At 38.4% G+C, this 23,430-nt stretch overlaps 2 protein-coding genes across 9 annotated transcripts in view; one reads left to right on the top strand and one right to left on the bottom strand.

The window, feature by feature from the left end:
* Window positions 1-6,462, top strand: part of FAM227B (family with sequence similarity 227 member B) — a 234,146-nt gene extending 227,684 nt beyond the window's left edge. Inside the window, exons 14-16 of the mRNA XM_021073744.1 lie at window positions 1,150-1,225; window positions 3,623-3,692; window positions 6,349-6,462. Coding sequence (XP_020929403.1) covers window positions 1,150-1,225; window positions 3,623-3,692; window positions 6,349-6,462 — 260 coding nt within the window. The remainder of the gene's footprint in view (window positions 1-1,149; window positions 1,226-3,622; window positions 3,693-6,348) is intronic.
* Window positions 3,590-23,430, bottom strand: part of GALK2 (galactokinase 2) — a 171,672-nt gene continuing 151,831 nt past the window's right edge. For all 8 annotated transcript variants that reach the window (XM_003121519.6, XM_021073702.1, XM_021073712.1 and 5 more), the window contains one exon: window positions 3,590-7,035. In XM_003121519.6, the coding sequence (XP_003121567.4) occupies window positions 6,828-7,035 (208 nt within the window). In that variant the 3' untranslated portion in view covers window positions 3,590-6,827. The remainder of the gene's footprint in view (window positions 7,036-23,430) is intronic.

Here is a 23,430-nt window from a genome sequence, read left to right on the forward strand (position 1 = left end):
AACTAAGTGTTCTTTTCCTTGATTCTAGGAGCTTTATATTTAAATTATAATTGAAGATACTTTCTGACTAGTTTAGATCTTTATATGAAAAACACAAGTTTTATTCAAGTTTATTTTGAGACTCTTTGTTGTTAAGCCATTCATTATTTTCCTTCTGGATATCTCATTTGAGATATAATACTCAGGAAATTAAGGTCATAAGGTTAAGTGCCAGAGGACAAATCCACTGGACTTTTCCTAACATTCTTATACCAGATAAATAAGTTTATCATGAGCATCAGAGACAGCCTTGAGGGAACACAAATGTGTTTTAAATGAGCCAATTGCATTCAGAGAGTGTTGGAGGTAACAGTGAAGTGTGTCTCAGGTTGGAGAGTAGGGCCATAGAAAGACAGTCTCATCCTCGATGTCTTGGTGACTGCACAGGTTTAAGAGCTTGTAGTTTATCACTGAGGTGAAGGTCTTAACACCGGATGAAGCATGCTTCCTTGAGTCATTTACCAGTTGCCACTTCAGAAAGGAAGTGTCTGCTTTGCCAGACACAGACATGGATTAAGACCAGGGTTTGAGACACAGCCACAGGCTGTAACATAAACTGACAGTAGAAAAGCCCCAGCCTCACTAGCAAAACACTTATATCTTCTGCTTACCATCCTTTTTCTGTGTGGTTAGCAAGGCCAGGCTACCTGTGGCAGCCAACCCATGCTGCCAGTCACTCCCTGAGACTCTCAGAATTCAAAGGACTTTGAGGTTCTCAGTATATGTAGAAATGAAGAACAGTATGAACAGAATTACCAAAATGTTAGTACATTTTTTAATATTTACATTTAACAAACTGCTGCCTTTAAAGCACACACACAAAAACCCATGAAAATAGTAATTTGGGGATTTGTGTAACTACTAAGTCCTGGTGCACTGTGACAGGGTGGTGCAGATAATGGGATACAAGTTTAAAGTGGTCTGATGGGCATTGTCTTCTTTGGATCCTCTCAGTGTAACTCCAGACATAATATTCATATTTGCCCTTGAGATCCTTCACAACTGGGAGGCCCAAGCAAGAGGGTTCCCTTGGTCTCCCATGAAGGATATATTTACCTCTCCTGAATATTCCTAATTGGAAATCTTTCCTTAACCATAAGCCTATCACACCACCTGCTCCAACTTACCGTGATATTCTAAGGGAGGCAAAAAGACAATTTGCAAGGAACCAAAAGGATTTTAGAATGTAAGTTGACTCCATACTATTGTTAAATATAAATCATAAACTCTTTTAGAGCTGGAAGTGACCACAGAAATTATCTACAGCTAAGGTCCTTATTTTACTGACAAGAAGAATCACCTCTGAGCGTCTTATAGAATTGGAGATTCTTTTCAGGTAAATGTCAAGGATGCATGTGGTAACCATGGAACCATGGCATGCACGTGTCAGGGATTGAAAGAAGGAAGGAAGTTTTGCTGTGGTCTGGGTTGAGGGGTGGGATTTACCCCAATGTGGAGAGACCAGGACAAACTCCAGGGAATAGAGATGGGAGTATTGTTTATTTACAAAGATGAGCCCTGGAAGAACAGAAAGGTTGTCTGCAGTAAAAGGAATTTCTTGGAATTGGGATGGCAGCAGGGGTTGTATTGAGGAAAGCAAGGCAGGGAGGTCTTTTCTGAAATGTTTGCTTGGGGAAACATTGTCAGGTTTTGTTTTCTTGGATTTGTGTGTGTGTGTGCTTAACTAAAATGATTACTCCTGGCCAGTTATGGGATTCTTAAGTGCCAGGAAGCCGAATGGCTTAATGAGGATATCCATCAGTTTTTATGAGAACAAACTGGCAGGTCCACTTCTTTTACCTATGATATAAAGGTCACTGCCTACCTGTCTGATTGCCTTGAAGAGAGAAAGGATATGCATCCTACCCTTTGGGTACCTGATGCTCTTCAGGAACACGTCAAAGAGAAGTAAACTGAAGAGCAGCCAGCTCAGTCCTATCCAGCAAGCAGGACTAAAGTCTGAGCCTCTCCTTTCCCTGAGTCCCCCTCCCCCTCCCACCAACATACATACATGCATATACATGCACACAGACACACACACAGAGCCCTTAGGTTTCATATTTTCAGTGGGAAGAATAGGAGTGGGCACCTTACAAGTGGCCTCATGTGGAAGCAGCAAAGGAGTCCAGGCCATAACCAGGTGACACAGGTGATGCCTTTGGCACATGTTTCTAAGGGGGGATGTGCTGGGGGATTCCTCACACCAAGTAGTGCATGGCAAGGGGACAGTGAAGAATTATTTTGTAAGGGACTTTTACTGGACACCAGCATGTTGTTGATTTATTCTTTTTCAGTGAGAACTGCCTACTTTATTTCAAAATTTAACTCCAAACTTTGATTTTATAGAGAAAAGCACAGAATTAATGAAGAAATAAAACTCCTACGAAAGCAACAGGAAAGAGCTGACAAGGAGCTTCATAGGTTTGTTTCTTATTCAACTTGTAGGGCTTAAAAAATACTTTGAACAAATGTGTTATATAAATCACAATGGGTTTATTATGTAAAAATGCGTTCAGATAACTGGAGGTTTTCTACTCAACAGATCTGGAATCACACTAACCTTTTTATCCACATAATAATCACTTATTCTGCTAATTTATATAACTGCTCAACATTATCATCATCTCCTTTTACTCCACCAGACGTAGGACTTAAGCTGAGGGCCTTTTAAAAATAGACCCATAAGCATGCCTCACCCTAGGGAAGATGTAAACTAGGAAAAAAAAAATCTATTTAGCTGGTCTCTTTTGAGCCTTATACTTCAGCAAAGTATATCTGGAATTATAAGAAAACTATGCTTCCTACAGACTTCATGGAATAATTTTTAAATGTTTCACTTGAAAATTGCCAATGAAATTAATAGCCTTATACCCTTTTTCATTTTTCTTTCTTCATCTTTGTCTCCTTTGCTAGTGTTTCTCCCTTGTTCCAAGTCTCTGTCTTTCCTTGCCTAGACCACCTCTGTCTTTATCCATGGATGTCTAGAAAGATTCCTATCCATCCAGCTACTCAGCTCCTTCATAACTATGTGTTGAATGAGTACATGGTGACAGGAATCATGATAGATTCCTGGATCCTCACCCTCAGCAAGCTTACAGTCTAGTAAGCGCTCTCACACTTTAGCCTTTTCCATCTCTCCTCCCACCCCAGATCTTCCCCTTACCAGTTTTCTCTCCCCACTGACACATCTTAAAAATCTGCACGGAAGCCTGGTGAGTGGAACTAGTTAAGGGAATACTGCGTGAACTGCCTCACTGATGAGGATGCTTCACTGCTGGGATGCAAGGTCACCCAGTGGTTAGAATTGAGGGCTCAAGTCACAATACTTGGGTTCAAATCCTCTTCCTTATTAGCTGTATCACTGGGGGCAGGTTACTTAACCTATCTGAGCCTCTTTCATCATCTACAATATAGGACAATGGTAGTGGAACCTACTTCCTAAAGCTGTTATCAGAGAAACTGAATTTATGTAAGGTGGTGGCAAATGCCTGGCATATTACACTGTTTGTAAATGTTGGATCTTGGTTGGTGATGGTATAAAAACAACTAGTTTGGTTACAAATTTTCTTTATTTCATGATTAGACTCCAAGCAAAGGTTACCAAGAAAACTTACGAAGTTAAGAATGACTTTGAGAATTTCCTACATAGACTGGTATGTTTCTTTTCTGAAAATAATTGAGAATTCTCTATCTAATTTCTCTTATATAGACTGTAAAATATTTAATAAGGTATATATGGTTTCACATCCAAGTTACAATGGCAGGATAGAACACACACTTGTTATGTATTCATCCACATACACATTTAGGACAATCTCTGTCTTGTGTATTAGTTTCAACCTTAGGCCAATTACCCCATCCCTTGGTTCCAACCAATAGCACTTCATGCAACTGAAAACCAAGTGCAGTCAGAATTTCAAACTCATAGAAAAGTATTGGTGTTTGAAATCATATTTTATTTGCCGTTCATAATTCAACAAAAATGTATTAGATTCCAACTACTGTGGTAGATGAATGATTCTGCCCTCAATTAAAAGGAACATAAGGAGATGGTCCCATCTTTCCAGCTTTGTCCCCTTGCCTTCTGCTCCTCCTTAACTTAAAGGTCCTTCTTCCCTTCCAACAAGCAAGACCATATGGAGAACAGTGTAAATCCGGAGGTTGGACTGAGGTCAGGAATAAGAGAGAGCTTTTTATTTCCAGCATGTCAGGCTTCCACGTAAAAATTGAGAGCTATCTTCATTAGCTACTAGTGTAATATCAAAAAAAAAAGGGGGGGGGTCAAATAATCTAACCAGATTCCTATATGAACCAGAAAGTAATGGAAAGGAGTAACCTGGGTGTTTAATATTAAAGAAATAATACTCTTCTTTACTTATACACAAAAACATTCTTCCACTTTTCATTATCTCTCTTTAACAACTACTGCTAGAGACATGAGTACAGAGAGAGATTTATTTAGTATAAGAGAACTGTGCTGGTAAAGGGCAAGTGACCTCAGCTGGCAGGTAGTAAATGGCCCAAGTATTAGGAAAACTGCAAGAGCTGTGGAAACCATAGCACACTGACAAGTCCATGCCTCACCAAAACAAGGCAGCTACTTCCTCACCTCTAGTTTATTGTGGCTCTGAAGGAATGGAGGCCAAACTAATTAAATCGGCAGACCAGACAGGCCTAAAAGCTGCTGCTCTGCAACCCCTAATCTAAATGCTGGACTTGGAGCTCTCCAAAAACTGGCTCCAGCCAATACAGCCAATCTTATTCCCCATATATCCCAAGGCAAAGCCTGCACTCCCACTAAATCTTCTGAATGCATCCTGTTAACACATTATCATAGACTTTGCTCACCTGCAAAGCCTGCTCCCCATCTTTCAAATTCCATTCATCTTTTAGGGCCCTGCTCAAATTCCATCTTCTACCTGAAGCTTTTTTTTCCCGAAGCATTTTTTTCCCGTGGTTCTAGCCCCATCTTTTCCAGACAAGTTCATTATCTTACATTTCTAGAATAACACTTGGTAATGTTTTCATTGTAAAATAATTTTTTTTCCCTTCAAGCCAGGCATTGAGGTAAATACAGTCTGTTGAAAACAACTATGTCCTCCAAAGCAGAGTGGGCACTAGAAATTTTTACTTACCTATTTTGTAAAGAAGGTATCTCATGGTGAAAAATTTAAATAGAATAGCAAAGCAATGGCAAGTGCCTTTTTTCTTTTTCACAGTAATCTAGCCATCTTCAAATAATTATATAACAACCACAGATCTTCTGTGGAAAATGGAAAAGTATTAAAAACAAAGGATTATAATTTTAAATCAATTTTAAAACTCAAAATTAATAAATTTGACTTGTTTTCTCAAGTGTTTTCCTTTCTGCTAAGAATGAAAATGCACCAGAAGTTTATTTTAGAATAGAATAATGAATTTCCTAGTACTGTATATGACTGTTCCTTTTGAGAAAGGTTTTAACCAGCTTTGCCTCAGCTTCCCTGAAACTGAGATTTAAGATGATGATGTCCAATCTTTGAGCTTCACATTAATAAGCAAAAACAATCATAGACTAATAGAAAATTGTGATAATTTTCTGGATAATTTATACAACTGCTGCTCTCTCAGTTATTTGATTATATCAGCAAAATGCTTTTTGGTCTAAATCTTCATATAATTCAGGAAGACCTTCTTGCAGTCTATCCACGAGAGAGGACCATTCATTTACCATCACCACATAGCCAAACTTTCTGCCCACTCTTTTTTTTTTTTTCCCCACTCTTGACAAACATTTAAGGCACCCACCAACACCCTTTCCTAATCCCAGAACCCACTCTAAGCCTTTTCATACATTCACCTGCATGCCTGCACACCTGCCCTACATTGGTCCACAAATACAAACCTAGCTAGACATACAATGAAGGATGCAAGGCACAGGTGGGATTTTCTAGAACAGTAAACATACCTCCTAGATTAGAGAGATATTTGAGAAAAGGTAGGCTGCAGTGGGAAGAAAGTACATTTTAGGAACAAATTGAATTATTTGAATTAACATCCAGATAATTCTCTATTTCAGTGTGAATAGAGATAAGAACCTAGTGTCTAAGGTTCTCTATTGTGATAGAGAAAGCGTGGGGCCAAAAGAATTGAAATGGTTGTTTACGGGATATCATATGGTTAGAAAAAAAAATCTAAATGAGCCTGGGATTTTGTTCCTAAATCCATCTTATGAAAAAAAAAAAAAGTTATGTGATCCTCCTCATCTTAATAATGGGGGAATGTCACATTCAAGTATATAACATTCTTGATAATGTATTATCTTAATAGCGTACTGAAGCTGAAGGTGAGAGAGAATTTCTAGCATCACTATCATCATCATTAACAACAACAGAAGACCACAACTTAGAGGAAGAAGAATGCCAAGAGAAACCAAAAACTTAAGAAAATTGCATAAAACTTGGTTGTATCAATTTAATCATAGTAGTGTGTTTAATTCAAGTACAATCTATGAGGTCAGTATTAATGGTCTTTATCCATTTGTCTTTAAAAATCTTAAATCAGTAAATTTCAGTAAATCATCCTGAGGAGATCTGTCCAAGCATAATTTTGGCTCTTATTGGTAGAAAACATTTTAAGATGGAAAAATAATCGTTATGAAGCATAGCCGTTTCTTTGGAAATACATCTTGATAATAGCAACCGTTCATCATAATACAAAACAGAAAGGGGATTGATTTACTGTGGCATAAGAAGTCCTGCCAGTTCCTAAATGCTCTAAATAGTTTCTCGGAGATTTTTTTACATTGTTTAGGCCTCAAGGAAAACCAAAGCTCCACCTCCAGGCTTGGTAGCAAACAAACTCTGCTTCTCAGGCGCTAAGCTTCGGCCGCTCTTCTGGTAATAAGCTTCATGCACATTTGCTAAGAAGCTGGGCAACTTGTCAGCAAGTACTATCGATACTGTGCAGCCTCCCCATCCTGCTCCAGTGAGTCGTGACCCTTGAGCCCCAAATTTCCTAAAACAATTAGAAAAAAAATTAGAGCCTTCAAATGGAAATGAGGGTGATTTTCTAGGCAGTGCTTTAGAATACAGAGCCTACCCAAATACTTAGAAGAGAGTATATGGTATATTTTGTGGGGTATTTTTTTTTTTTCAGTATCATCAAACATGTTAGGACATTAAGCAATACATACTGCTGTCAGGAGGTGATTTGAAATTTAATTATCTAAAACTAAGACAAAGCCTGGTTTTGCCTCTTAGGTAGTAAAAGTTAGTGTTACGCCTGTTTCATGAGGGCTGGCAAGCAGTCCTGATTCCATAAAGCCAGCACCTGAAGAGCTGTACAGCAATCCTACAGGTGATCAGGAAGAGGGAGTGAAAAGAAAACAGGCAACAGACATGATCAGCAATATGAACTAGAAGGCTGCTCCCTATGAAGGCAAATCAAAATTTGAAGTGCAATTCTTATACACATGAGAGGGCTCCTCTGGTGGCTATTTAAGCTGCATTCAGTTCCTTAGAACAAATAAGCCTAGATGTGTGCTGAATAAACTTACCAAAAAAGAACATGTTATTAAACTCTATAGCAGTTTGTCTGTTTAATCTCTAAAGGGAAACCATGCAGACCTTTCCACAAAGAGGCTGGTGGCTTCTGCAGGTCCATCCCCATTTTCCCTGTACTTTCCAGAACTGGTCTGACAACTAGACTCAAAATTTACCATCAGACAAAGTGTGTGATTGAGATGGAAACTACAATATAAGCCAGCACACAGCAAGAGGTAATTTTAGTCACCATCAACCAGGCATAGTTTCAAACCTAAGATCTGCACCAAGTGAAAGGCCCTACACAAAGTCCAAGGATCACTCATCTTGAAAAGATGCAATTTATTCTGACAATAAAAGTTAACATGTACTTCCAATTCTTCCTAATAAAATTTACTCCAAATTCACAGCAGATTAAAACTCCACAATTAATTTAGTATAGTTCTGTCCCTTTTTTCCATCTAAATAAGCTACTTTATTTCCTGGAAAATATCAATAGAATATTACCCCTACTCTAGGACATCAGAATTATTGCACATCAGTAATTAATTTTCCCTTCAATGATATTCTCAAATGATTTCTTTTCATGGTCTGTTTTACTCATTCAAATACGCTTTTCATATGAAAGTAGATGTTGAAGGAGGACAACAAAAATGCTTACAAATAAATAAAGATTACTCCTCACCTCCTACCCCTTAAAAATTGACCTTAGGGCCCACTAGCTGAACTGAGCCCAGACTCCTATCATCCAGGCTGAAAAGGTTCTCCAGCCCTGGGATTCTAGGATTACTTTGAGCTCCTAAGTCAGCAGAGGGCTAGCTGGTAATTTGGTTACTTAAAAAAAGAAGTTTTCATGCAGCCACAGCAAACTATCTTTGCCTATAGAGGATGATGAGAAAAACTGAGGTATCACTAGGTAACTCCGAAAGACACTAAAATCTGGTCATCAAAGCCAGCATGGTATGGTTTAAAGAAGAAGAGTGTGCCCTCTTACTTGATTTTTTAAGACTCAAAACTATGCCATTTTTCTAACTCAAGTCAGCCAGGTCTTTTATGGTCTTTAATGAACTTCTAGGCATTATTTTCTTACATTGTCTCCTTTGAACAGTTTTTGAAAACTGTGGTTTCAAAACCAAACCTAAAGCAAACTGAAAATGTTGTTTCTAAGTGGATGCAAAACCCATAGGAATTGTGTCAGGGGACCTACTTTCCTTCGGATCCTGCCAGTTTCCAGAGGGCAGAAGCTAGAAGTCTTTCCAGGTAAATACATTCACTTTTGAGTCTCCAGAGCTAGGATGTCACCACCCTGCCTGCTACAGATGAAAATGAACTAGATTGCAACAACCACATGGTCTGAAATCATCGGGGCCCAAATTTCCCCAATGGAGAATGATAAGTGCTGTTATAAACATCCTTCTGCCCCCAAATCAATAGCACTTGTGATCGCAAATGGGGGGGTTGCTGCCCCAGCAGCTAGTCAGCAGCCTCCCCTACTATACACACTCACAAAGGCAGAAAAATCCTGACTGCAGTGTTCCCCACTGGTGCTTAATATGCCCTTTGTTATGTGCTATAGAAATTGCAAGAAAGAGCCAGAAGTGTAGGTGAACTAAGGGTGTTTAGTGAACTTTTCACATTTGCATTTTTTTTCCAGTAAGGCATTAAAAATATAGCTCCTGAGCTTTTACACATCAGAAAGGCAACCCCCCAAATTCCCAGTATCATTTTGATGCTTGTGGTCGCTTGATTAGGAATAACACGGAAGGGTTGGCCAAAACAACAAAAGCAGCCTTCACTTATAAAGCATGATTTACAAAACAAAAGCTAGGGCAAATGCAAGATGATTATAAAGAATGTTCCCTTTGATCCCTTTTATCACTGAAAAATGTATTCCTATAACCAACTTTCCAGGAACCTCATTTAACCTGACTAAAATTTTCTACTTTTAAATGAAAGGATTTGAGCATAAAGCACTTACTGATCAAAGGTGGGGTTGAGGGGGAAGGAGTGGTGCTCCATTAAGACTCACCTTTGCCATGAGTCGCAAAGAAGGAAAGCAAGGAACTGTGCCTTGTATTTTAATTCAGTTTTACTTATTTCAAGCTAAATTATGTATGTATTATACAAATGGGTATTAAATTAACTGTTTCAGAAAATCTTGAATTTAGGGATAGGTTATATCTATCTTTCTAATTCCAACCCAGCATAATTCCAGGCATTTGGCCGGTTCTAATAAATGGCAGCTGGATTATTATATTTGTTTTAAAATAGAAAAAATATATACTCAGGTTGCTTATTTTTAATTAAATGTTAAAAAAACTTTATGTGAAACAAAGAAAAATAAAGAAAATAATGGTGCTTGCCCAATTATAAAACAACTTTTAAATGAACAAAATGTAACTTTTAAGAAATGGCTAAACTTTAAAGGAGAATTTAAAGAATTTATTGAGTAATATAAAGACAATTTTGAAACCAAGTCATTTATATCTGAGACAACCCATATATATTTTAAAATATATATATGCAGTCAGTAATGTATTTTTCAGAAAAGACTTGTAGCTTCTACTCTGAAGGCTAGAATTTTCTGATTAAAATCTCAGGAAAACACAGCTCCCAGAACAATCTATATGGTTTCTATAACCAGGTTAGAAACACACTCAGATTGCTTTAGATTCAGGAAACCAGATTTCAAATACTGAACGTGTAAGAAAATATAACTGCATATCTATTTTAGAAATTTAAGCCACAAAGGTCATAGAGGACCAGTGGGTTTGGTTCCAGCAAATTGCATACATATTGGGGGGAAGTGGAAAGGCAGGGGGAGCATAAGTGGAAGAGTAAAGCCCAAAGAGAAGTGAGCCCCTAAGGCAGCTGAAACACTGCTCCCTTTTTCTTGGCTGAGTGTGCAAATTAGCCCATAAGATGGTGAAGAGAAGAGCATACACATAGAATTTGCACTTCATTCTTCCCCACTCTGATCTGCTTAGGAGAATGGGTGCAAAAGGCCAAGTAGCACACCCAATCATGGAATAAAGCTGTGGAAATACTTCTAAGGATGACACATTAACTTTTGTAACCTTGTTGGTCTATTAAAATGTGTCATTTATCTTCCTGAATAGCTTCGTCTATAATGCTGCAATGAATCCTAATTTCAGCAAGTGCAAAATGGAAATAAAAGAATTACAATGATCTTTTCTTAAGTATAACCAGGGAAAGCAATAAAGAATGAGTTGTCTCACATATAATTGACTTGGTTTCAAAATTGTTTTGTGTTCCTCTGTAAATCCTACTTTAAAATTTAGCCATTTCTTAAAATTTAAATTTAGTTCATTTAAAAGTTATGTTGTAATTGGGCAAGCTTCATCCACTTCCTTCATTATTAAAGTTTATTTCACATAATTGAGGTTTTTTAACATTAATTTAATTTAAAAAAATAATAAGCAGTCTAACTGCATAAGTGTTTCTTTCTCCCTCCATGGCTCTTTGGATTCTAAATTGATTTTCTCTTGAAGAACAGTTAAAGGCTTAACTGAAAAAAATGCAAAGCATCAGTGATCTCTTCTATCCTTTCCCCCCCTTCTCGCCACTGGGGTCATAAAGTAGCTCCCATACATTATCCTATAGGTGAGCTACCTAGAGATGCCTTTAAATATGGTCTAGCTCAGATCACATTAAGATTTCTATGTAGTGCCCTGAGAATTCTGGGCATAGAATCCTTCATTCATGCAATCATTTTGTTGTCTTTTCAAGCAAATAGTTTCCAAGCAAACCTTCAGAAAAACTAAAAGAATTTAAAGTGCCACAAGTGGACCGGGGAAGGGTGGGAGGAGTAATCTAAAGATGGTCTTTGGTGGTGCTCCGCCTTGAAGTCATTTCAGCTTCTCTTCTCAAGGCAACCTAATTTCTCAGGCTACCCAGTATTAGTCACAACTTCCCCACTGGTGTTTACATTTTTAAAGGGAAGAGGGAAGTGTGGAGGTGGTAGTGATTCTTATACAAAACAATACTCTACGAGAGGTTGAATTTACTGCACGAGTGGCCCACCCCAGGCCTTACCAGGGTCCTTCCCAGCACACCCAGCATTCTCTGGCCTGAGATAGTTACAAAGCTTCAGAATGAACTAGGGCTTAAGAATGTTGCCATTCTTCATTTAAACCTTCTCCCAGGATTTCCATTTACTACCCTCCTACTGTCTATCTTTCTCTCTAGAATCTTTAACCATTCCATTTTACCACTGTCTTTTGCATTCTTCAGCATTACTCCCTTTTCCTCATACTGTCACACAAAACAAAGTACTAGAGCTTTTGAAAATGGAGTTTAGGTTACAATTTCCCATGGGACAAAAATGGCCTACTGAAAAGTATTTGTTAACTGAGGAAGGAATGGCAAAATGACTGCATCTCTTAATTCCTCTGGGTTATTCTCCTCTGAGGTTGCTCTGCCACTCAGGACCTTCTAATAATTAGCAACCAACTGAAATATTTGGGGACTATAATCTCCTGGTCACAGTGAGAGCAAAGAGAAGAGTAATTATATAAAAAGCTTAAGAACCAGACAACTATTCTGTTCAATATTTCCTACATGACAAAAGATAATATTTCAATATGAAAAATGCAGAGCCTATGTGGTTATGAAATGAGTAGAAATTAATTTTGATACTTAGCAATCCCAAACAAAACAGCCATAAGAAATGGAGTACACTGCCTATACTACACACAACTGAATTTTCCTCAGAAAAGCAGAAAATATGAGGAAACTTTCCTCAGATACAGCAGATGAAAATGATCTAGACAGAAACACCTTAGCTGCCATTAAGAAAAGGAGTTCCAAAAACAAATAAGTGAAAAAATAAAGGTGAACTCTTCCAAACCCAGCCACTAAATCTTTCACTAGAACCACATTTTTAAGGAATATGTAACATCATGCTCAACAGTGAAAAGCTTAAACATTTCCTCTAAGATAAGGAACAAGACAAAGATGTCCACTCTCACCACTTTTATTCATCATATCTCTGGAATCCTAGCCATGGCAATCAGAGAAGAAAAAGAAATGAAACTAAATTGGAAAAGAAGTATAACTGTCACTGTTTGAGATGACATGATATTATACATATGAAATCATAAAGATCGCACCAGAAAACTACTAGAACTCATCAATGAATTTGGTAAAACTTTAATATAAAAAGAATATAAAATTAAAACACAGAAACCTACTGCATTTCTATAAAAATAAATTAAGGAAATAATCCCATTTATCATTGCATCAAAAAAAAAATTACCTAGGAGTAAACTTACCTAAGGATGCAAAACACCTGTACTTCAAAAACTATAAGATGCTGATGAAAGAAATTAAAGATGACACAGAGGTGAAAAGCTATACTGTGTTCTTGGACTAGAAAAATGAATACTGTCAAAATGACTATACTACCCAAGGCAATCTACGGAGTCAATGCAATCCCTATCGAGTTAATAATTACATTTTTCACAGAACTAGAACCAAAAAAAATTTAAATTTACATGGAAACACAAAGCTCCAAATAGCCAAACCAATCTTGAGAAAGAAAAACAGAGCTGGAAAAATTGCCTTTTTTGACTTCAGACTGTACTACAAAGCTATAGTCATCAAAACAGAATGATACTGGCCCAAAACATAAATATAGATAATGGAACAGGATAGAAAGCCCAGAAATAAACTCAGGCACCTATGGTCAATTAATCTACAACAATGAAGGCAAAAATATACAGTGAAGAAAAGACAGTCTCTTCAATAGGTGGTGCTGAGAAAACTGGAGAGCTGCATGTAAAAGAATGAAATTAGAACATTTTCTAACACCATATTCAAAAATAAATTAAAAATGGATTATAGACCGAACTGTAAGACCAAATTATATAAACTACTAGAGGAAAACATAGGCAGAACACAGTTTGACATAAATTGCAGCAATATCTTTTTGGATTCATTGCCTAGAGCAAAGGAAATTAAAACAAAAATAAACAAATGGGACCTAATTCAACTTAAAAGCTTTTTCACAGCAGAGAAAACAATTAAAAAACAAAGACGGAAAAAGGATCAAGATGGTGGAGGATAAGACATGCTGCTCACCTTCTCCCACAAACACATCAAAATAAAAAACTATATGTAGAATGACTTGCACAGAACATATACTGAATACTAGCAGAAGACCTTAAACCTCCAAAAAGGGCAAGAAACCCTCCATAAAACTCAGTAGAACAAATGAAAGAGAGAAAGAGGAATCAGGATGGGACTAGCACTCCTGAGAGGGAGCTGTGCAAGAGGAAAGGAACCCACAACCTGGGAAGCCACCTAACAGATGGGGAGATCAGCTGAAATCAAAGGGACCTCAAAGTTGCCAAGAAAAGCACAGCAGTTGGACTGAGGAGGGCAAAGCAGAGTGATAGCCACACAGATCATCTGCACCACTGCCCTGGACACCAAAGCCTGAGACACTCAGGAGGGGGCTGGTGCTGAGACTCAGGAGAGGACTAGGGCTGGCTATGTGGAGACAGCTTGAGGGGCTAGAGAGTGGTGTGCCATGGGCTAGGGAGTAGAACACCACAGTTGAGGCAACCTGGGAGGAGGTGAGGGCCCAAAGGAGAAGCAAGGTGCCATTGTTGGGAAGGGTGAGACAGGGAGGCAAAGACTGCCACAGGAATCTTTTTTCCTGTGCATGTGTGGACTCTCAGAGGGCAGGATGCCTCTGGTGCAGGATACAGGTGCAAGGCCTCATTTGCTCAGGCTACAGGAGACCGGGTGCCTCTAGTGTGGGTTATGGGTGGTCAGGTACCTCTTGTGTTTGACTAAGGACAGCAGGGGGCTAAGCGTGATGCAGCAGCTCTAGTGTGATCTACAGGCAGTGGGGACAAACTGCAGCAGACATCTCAGAAATCAAAGTGGGTGTGTAATGCCACTACTAGGGATCTGTGAACAGGCTCTACCTGCAGCCCCAGTCACCTCAGAGGTCATCAAAGAAGAGGGCACTGCAACCAAGTACCACCCACTGTTGCTTTCACTCCCCTCGGAACATACCCACCCTGCTGTTGCCATTGTCAAATGCTCTAGGCATTGCCTACACATGCCTGATCACTGTCACTTCTCAGGACCCTGCAACTAGGAGCAGCCTGTGTAGTACCTCCTGCATGGGCTAAGCAGGATGGCATGCTTCTTGCAAGGTCTACAAGTGGTGGGGGAAAACCACTGCAGTTATCTCTTACTCCAGAGGTGGGCATGGCCCACCACCACTAGGGGTCTGTGAACAGGCACCACTTGAGGCCCCAGTCACCTCAGAGGGCACCACAGAGGAGGGCATTGTGACCAAACACATGTTTTTGCTCTCACTCCCCTGGGAACTAAGACACCCTGCTGTTGCCACTGCCAAATGCTCCAGGCACCACCGAAATCTGCCTAAGGCTCATTGTGACTTCCCAGGGCCCTGCAACTAGGAGTAATCTCTTCCACCTTCCAGCAGGTCCTTGCTACTGTCCAGAGCCTAGCAACTAGGCACTGACTACTAGCCCTACCCATTGCCTCCTTCTCCCTGGAAAAACATTTGGCACCCTAACAAAAGGATAACAGCCAGGTCACACTGAAGAAAGAGACAGCAAATATCCAAACTACCATAGCAAAAATAAATAACAACCCCACACAAAATACAAAGGGGCACTGTTGCATAGAAATAGCCCTCCAAGATTACAGTAGCTGGCCTCCCCAAAATCACAGAATAAGAAAAATGTTAGCAAAATGAAGAAGCTCAGGAACCATTCCAAGTTAAAAGAACAGAGAATTCACCTGAGGCAGCAAACAGTGAAACAGACCACTGCAATCTAATACATATTGAGTTCAAAAAGGAGATACTGAAAATACTAAAGGAATTAAGGGTGAATATGAAGGAATTGAGAGCAGATATGAATAATAATGCAGATTACTTTAGAAAGGAACTAGAAAATAGGAGGAGGCAGGAAAAATTAGAAAATCCATTTTCAGAGATATAAGCTGATCTAAAGGCACTAAAGAGCAGAATAAATAATGTAGAGGAAAGAATTAGTGAATTGGAAGATAGAATAATAGAAATCACCCATTTAGGAAAAAAGAAAACCAAATGAAAAAAAACATGAAAGCAATAAAAGGTTATGGGATAAGATAAAGCTAGCCAATCTACTCATGATAAGGATTCCAGAAGGAGAAAAAAAAGAAAAAAGGATTGAAAATGTATTTGAAGAAATTAGGTCTGAAAACTTTCCAAAGCTAAAGGAAACAGATATCAAGATATGGGAAGCACACAGGGCCCCCAAAAAGTTGAACTGAAACAGGCCCATAGCAAGACGTATTATAATAGAAATGGCCAAGTTAAAGAGAGGGTTTTAAAAGCAGCAAAAGGAAAAGAGAGCATTAATTATAAGGGAGTGCCAATAAGGCTATAAGCTGATTTCTCTATAGAAACACTACAGGTCAGAAGAGAGTGGAAAGATATATTCAAAGTTATAAAAGGGAACAGGGATGGGATTAAGATAGCAGAACAGAAGGACTGCAGTTCGACCTGTCTCATAAAAACAACAAAATTACAACCATGCTGAACAAGCTTCAAACAAATTGACTAGAAACTGACAAAAAGATATCCTATTCCAGAGGACAAAGATGAGAGGCCACATCAAAAGGTAGGAGGGGTGATTAAGCAATATAAGTAACCCCATAACAGCCAGGTGGGGAGCCCACAGACTGGAAAGTTACTGTATCACAGAGTCCCTCCTACAGGAGTGAGTGTTCTGAGACCCATGTCAAGTCCACATGCCGGGGGATCTGGCATTGGGAGAAAGAGCCCCTAGAGCATCTGGCATTGAAGGCCAGTGGGGCTTTTGCACAGGAGCTCCATGGGACTAGGGAAAACAGAGAACCCATTCTTGAAAGGCGCATACAGGCTTTCATGGGCTACTGGGTCCCAGGGCAAAGCAGAGGTACCATAGGAATCTAGGTTGGACCTAACTGCAGGTCTTAGAGGATCTCCTGGGAAAACAGGGAGTGAATGAGGCTTGTTGTTGGGGAAGGACACTGCAGGAAAAGCTCTCGGGAATATTCATCAGTGTGTGTTTCTCTGGAGGTGGCCATCATGGGAAAATCTGGCCCCACCTATCAGGGCTGAGGAGGCCCAAGCCAAACAATAATCCAGATGGGATCACAGCCCCACCCATCAGTAAAAAGGCTGCCTAAAAATCCCCCAGGCACACAGCTGCCTCTAATCACATCCAGAGACAAATCCCCATCCACCAGAGGAATAGGAATCAGCCCCACTTACCAGTGGGGAGGTACCAATCCCTCTCATCAGGAAGCCTACAGCAAGCCCCATACCAACTTCAGCCACAAAGGGGAGAAGACATCATAAGTAAGAGAGGCTACAAATCTATTGTTTGCAAAAAGGACACCTCACCAAAAATGTATAAAAATGAAAAGGATGAGAACTATAACTCAGATAAGGGAGAAAGAAAAAACCCCAGAAAAACAGCTAAGTGATCTGGAGACTATCAACCTCCAGGAAAAGAACTTTAGATTGATAATAGTGAAGATGATCGAGGACATTGGAAACAGACTGGAGGCAAAGATTGATGATTTACAGCAAACATTGAGCAAAGAAATACAAGATTTAAAACTTAAGCAAGCAGAGATGCAAAATACAATAACCAAAATAAAAAATTCATTACAAGCAAACAATAGCAGAATATAGGAGGCAGAAAAACAAGTAAGTGAGATGGAGGACAGATTAGTGGAAATCACTGATGCAGAACAGAAAAGAGAAAAAAGATTGAAAAGAAATGAAGAAAGTCTCAGAGAACTCTGGGACAATGTTAAACACACCAACATCCATATTATAGGGGTAACAAGCATGAGTAGCACTAACTCATATCCAACAAATAGACATTAAAATAAAGAATATTTTAAGAGACAAGGAAGGACATTACATAATGATCAAGGGATGAACCCAAGGAAATAAAACAATTTTAAATATATATGCACCCAAGATAGGATCACCACAATATATAAGGCAACTGCTAACAAGCTCAAAAGGAGAAATTGACAATAACACAATAATAGTGGGGGATTTTAACACCCCACTTACAGCAATGGACAGATCCTCCAGATAGAAAATCAGTAAGGGGACAAAGGCCCTGAATGAAGCATTAGATGAGATGGACTTCATACGACATTCCATCCAAAAGCAGCAGAATACACATTCTTATCAAGTACACAAGGAACATTTTCTAAGACTGATCACATTCTGGACAAATCAAGCCTTGGTAACTTTAAGAAAATTGAAATCATATCAAGCATCTGCACTGAGCATAATGCTATATGACTGCAAGAAAAAAAAAACTGCAAGAAACACAAAAACGTGGACACTAAACCACATGCTACTAAACAACCAATGGATCACTGAAGAAATCAAAGAGGAAATTAAAAAATAATGAGACAAGAAAGGGACAACACTCCAATACCTATGGGATGCAGCAAAAGCCGTTCTAAGAGTGTAGTGTATAGAAATACAAGACTACCTCAGGAAACAAGGAAAAGATCAAATATACAACCTAACTCTACATCTGAGAAGAACAGACAAGACCTAAAGTTGACAGAAGGAAAGAAATCAAGATCAGACCAGAAATCAATGAAATAGAAACAAAATCATAGAAAAGATCAAAGAAACGAACCCGCAGCATATGGAGGTTCCCAGACTAGGAGTCAAATCAGAGCTAGAGCCGCCGGCCTATGCCAGAGCCACAGCAACACAGACTCCAAGCCACGTCTGCACCACAGCTCACGTCAACACCAGGTCCTTAACCCACAGAGCAAGGGCAGGGTTCGAACCCACAACGTCATGGTTCCTAATCAGATTCATTAACCACTGCGCCATGATGGGAACTCCAAAAAGCTGGTTCTTTGGAAAGATCAACAAAACTGATAAACCCTTAGCCAGACTTATCAAGAAAAAAACAGGACTCAAATAAATAAAATTAAAAATGAGAAAGGAGAAGTTACAACAGACATCACAGAAATACAAAGGATCATAAGAGGCTACTATATGTAACTATATACCAATAAAATGGAAAACCTAGAAGAAATGGACAAATTCTTAGAAAAGTACAATCTTCTCAAGACTAAACCAGGATGAAATAGAAAAGATGAATGGACCAATCACAAGTACTGAAATTGAAACCGTGATTACTTCCAACAAACAAAAGTCCAGGACAAGATGGCTTCACAGGAGAATTCTATCATTTAGAGAAGAGCTAACACCTATCCTTCCGAAACTATCCCAAAAAATTGCAGAGGAAGGAACACTCCCAAACTCATTCTATGAGGCCACCATCACCCTCATAACAAAACCACACAAAGACACCACATAAAAAGAAAATTACAGGCCAATTTCACTGATGAACATCGATGCACAAATCCTCAACAAAATACTAGCAAACCAAATCCAACAATACATTAAAAGGATTGTACATCATGATCAAGTGGGATGTATCACAGGGATGCAAGCATTCTTCAATATCTGCAAATCAATCAGTGTGATACACCACATTAACAAACTGAAGAATAGAAACCATACAATCCTCTCAGTAGATGAAAAAAAGGCTTTGACAAAATCCAACACCCATTTCTGATAAAAACCCTTCAGAAAGTGGGCATAGAGGGAACCTACTTCAACATAATAAAGGCCATGTATGACAAACCCAAAGCTAACATCATTCTCAATGGTGAAAAGATGAAAGAATTCCTGCTGAGATCAGGAACAAGGCAAGGATGTCTGCTCTTGCCACTAGTATTCAACATAGTTTTGGAAGTCCTAGCCACAGCAATCAGAGAAGAAAAAGAAATAAAAGGAAGCCAAATTGGAAAGGAAGAAGTAAAACTATCACTGTTTGCAGATGACATGATACTATACCTAGAGAACCCTAAAGACTCTACCAGAAAACTGTTAGAGCTCATCCATGAATTTGGCAGTCATAGGATACAAAATTAATACACAGAAATCGATGCCATTTCCATATACTAACAACAAAAGATCAGAAAGAGAAATTAGGGAAATGATCCCATTTACCATCACATCGAAAAGAACAAAATGTCTAGGAATAGAGCTACTAAAGAGGCAAAAGACCTGTAGTCTGAAAACTAAGAGATGCTGATGAAAGAAATCAAAGATGACACAAACAGATGGAAAGCTATACCATGCTCTTGGACTGGAAGAGTCAATATTATCAAAATGACTATACTACCCAAGGCAATCTACAGATTCCATGCAATCCCTATCAAATTCCCAAGAACATTTTTCACAGAACTAGAACAAAATATTTTAAAGTTTGTTTGGAAATGCAAAGGACCCAGAATACTCAAAGACATCCTGAGAAGGAAAAATGGAGCAGGAAGAATCAGGCTCCCTGATTTCAGACTATATTACAAAGCTATAGTCATCAAAACTGTATGGTACTGGAGCAAAGACAGAAATACAGATCAGTGGAACAGGATAGAAAGCCCAGAATTAAACCCATGCACCTACAGTCAATTCATCTATGACAAAGGAAGCACGAATATACAATGGAGAAAAGACAGCCCCTTCATGAAGGGGTGCTGGGAAAACTGGATGGCCACATGTGAAAAAATGAAATGAGAACACTTCCTGACACCATACACAAAAATAAACTCAAAATGGATTAAAGGCCTAGATATAAGACCAGACACTCTAAAACTCTTAGAGGAAAACATAGGCCAAACACTCTTCGACATGAACCACAGCAACATTGTCTCAGATCCACCTTCTAAAGTAATGACAGTAAAAACAAAAATAGGAACATCCAGATGCATACAACAAATACTAACAGACATAAAAGAAGAATTTAATGGGGAGACAATAACAGTAGGAGATTTTAACACCCCACTCACATCAATGGACAGATTCCCTAGACAGAAAATCAATAAGGCAACAAAGATCCTAAATGAAACAATAGAAAAATTAAGACTTAATTGATACTTTCAAAACATTACATCCAAAAATATCAGAATATACATTCTTTTCGAGTGCACATGGAACATTCTCTAGGACTGCTCACATACTGGGACACAAAAGTAATCTCAACAAATTTAAGAGTATAGAAATTATTTCAAGTATCATCTATGACCACAATGGCATGAAACTAGAAATAAACCCTAGGAAAAGAAATGAGAAAAAAAAAAAAACAAACTCACGACACGGAGACTAAACAACATGCTATTAAAAAACAAATGGGTCAATGAGGAAATTAAAAGGGAAATTTTAAAATACCTCAAGACAAATGATAATGAAAACACAACCATTCAAAATCTATGGAATGCCACACAAGCAGAGCTTAGAGGGAAGTTCATAGTGTTAGAGGCCTTCCTCAAAAAATAAGAAAAATCTCAAATTAACCACTTAACCTACCTTCTAAAAGAATTAGAAAACAAACAAACAAACAAAAAAAACCCCACAAAATCAGCAGAAGGAAGGAAATCATAAAATCAGAGAGAAAATCAATAAAATGCAGATTCAAAAAACCATCGGAAAAAAAACAATAAAACCAAGAGTTGGTTCTTTGAAAAGGTAAACAAAATTGACAAACCTGTGGCCAGACTCACCAAGAAAAGGAGAGAAAATGCAACTAAACAAAATAAGAAATGAAAAGGAGAAATCTAAACAGATATTACAGAAATACAAAAAACCAAAGAGAATACAATGAACAGTTATATGCCAAGAAATTTGACAATCCAGAAGAAATACACAACTTTCTAGAGAAATACAGCCCACCAAATCTGAATCAGAAAGAAACAGATCAATTGAACAGACCAATCACTAGAAATGAATATGTAATAAAAACACCCCCTACAAACAAAAACTAAGGACCAGATGGCTTCACAGGCAAATTCTACCAAACATACAAAGAACTTATACCCATCCTTCTTAAACTTTTCCAAAAGACTGGAGAAGAAGGAACACTCCCAAAGATATTGTATGACGCCACCATCACCCTAATACCAAAAGGAAAGATACTAGCAAAAAAGAAAATTATAGGCCAGTATGTTTGATGAATATAGACACAAAAAGTCTCCACAAAATTTTAGCCAACTGGATCCAACAACATATAAAAAAGATCAAACACCTAGACCAAGTGGGATTTATCCCAGGTGCACAAGGATGGTTCAACATATTCAAATCAATCAACATCATACACCCCATTAACAAAAGAAAAGTCAAAAACCACATGATCATCTAAATAGACGCAGAAAAAGCATCTGACAAAGTCCAACATCCATCATGATAAAAACTCTTACCTAAGTGGGTATACAGGGAACATACCTTAACATAATCAAAGCCATTTATGGCAAACCTATAGCAAGTATAACAATGGAGAAAAGCTAAAAGCTTTCCCACTAAAATCTGTAAGAAGACAAGGATGCCCACTCTCACCACTCTTATTCACCATAAGTCCTAGTCACAGCCATCAGACAAACAAAAGAAATAAGAGGTATCCAAATTGGAAAAGGAGATGTAAAATTGTCACTGAATGCAGATGGCATGATACTATATATATAGAAAACCCTAAGAACTCCACATCAAAACTACTCAAGCTGATCAATGAATTCAGCAAAGTAGCAGGATAAAAGATTGACATTCAGAAATTGGTTGCATTTCTGTATACTAACAATGAAATATTAGAAAAGGAATGTAAAAACACAATACCCTTTGCACCCCAGAAATTTAAAAACCTAGGAATAAGCCTAACTAAGGAGGTAAAAGACTTATATGCTGAGAACTATAAAATATTAATTAGAGAAATTGAAGAGGATTCAAAGAAATGAAAAGATATTCCATGTTACCGGAATGGAAGAATTAATATTGTAAAAATGGTCATACTACCCAAAGCTATCTACAGATTCAACGTAATCCCTATCAAATTACCCATTACATTTTTCAAAGGAGTAGAACAAATAATTCAACAATTTATATGAGGGTTCCCATCATGGCTCAGCAGTTAAGGAACCCAGCTAGGAATCATGAGGATGTGGGTTTGATCCCTAGCCTTGTTCAGTGGGTTAAGGATCTGGTGTTGCCATGAGCTGTGGTGTAGGTCACAGATGCGGCTCAGATCTGGCAGTACTGTGGCTGTGGTGTAGACAGGCAGCTGTAGCTCCGATTGGACCCATAGCCTGGGAATCTCCATATGCCTCGGATGCAGCCCTAAAAAAGAAAAAATAAAATAAAATAAAATAAAATAATAAAAAAGGAACCATAAAAACCCAGAATTGCCAAAGCAATTCTGAGGAATAAAAGCCAAGCAGGAAGCATAACTCTCCCAGACTTCAGGCAATATTACAAAGCTACAGTAATCAAGACAGTGTGGTACTGGTACCCAAAGAGACATACAGACCAATGGAACAGTACAGAGAACACAGAAATAAACCCAGACACCTATGGTCAATTAATCTTCAACAAAGGAGGCAAGAATATAAAATGGGGAAAAGATAGTCTTTTCAGCAAGTATTGCTGGGAAAGCTGGACAGCCAAATTTAAATTAATGAATCTGGAACATACCTTCACACCGTGCACAAAAATAAATTCAAAATGGCTTAAAGACTTAAACATAAGACAAGACACCATAAAACTCCTAGAAGAGAACATAGAATATGCAAAACATTCTCTGACATCAGCCTTACAAATGTTTTCTCAGGTCAGTCTCCCAGGGCAAAAGAAATAAAAACAAAAATAAATCCGTGGGCCCTAATCAAACCGACAAGCTTTCGCACAGCAAAGAAAACCATAAAAAATGAAAAGACAACCTATGGAATGGGA

Source organism: Sus scrofa, chromosome 1 (assembly GCF_000003025.6).
Source record: "Sus scrofa isolate TJ Tabasco breed Duroc chromosome 1, Sscrofa11.1, whole genome shotgun sequence".
Taxonomy (NCBI): Eukaryota; Metazoa; Chordata; class Mammalia; order Artiodactyla; family Suidae; genus Sus; species Sus scrofa.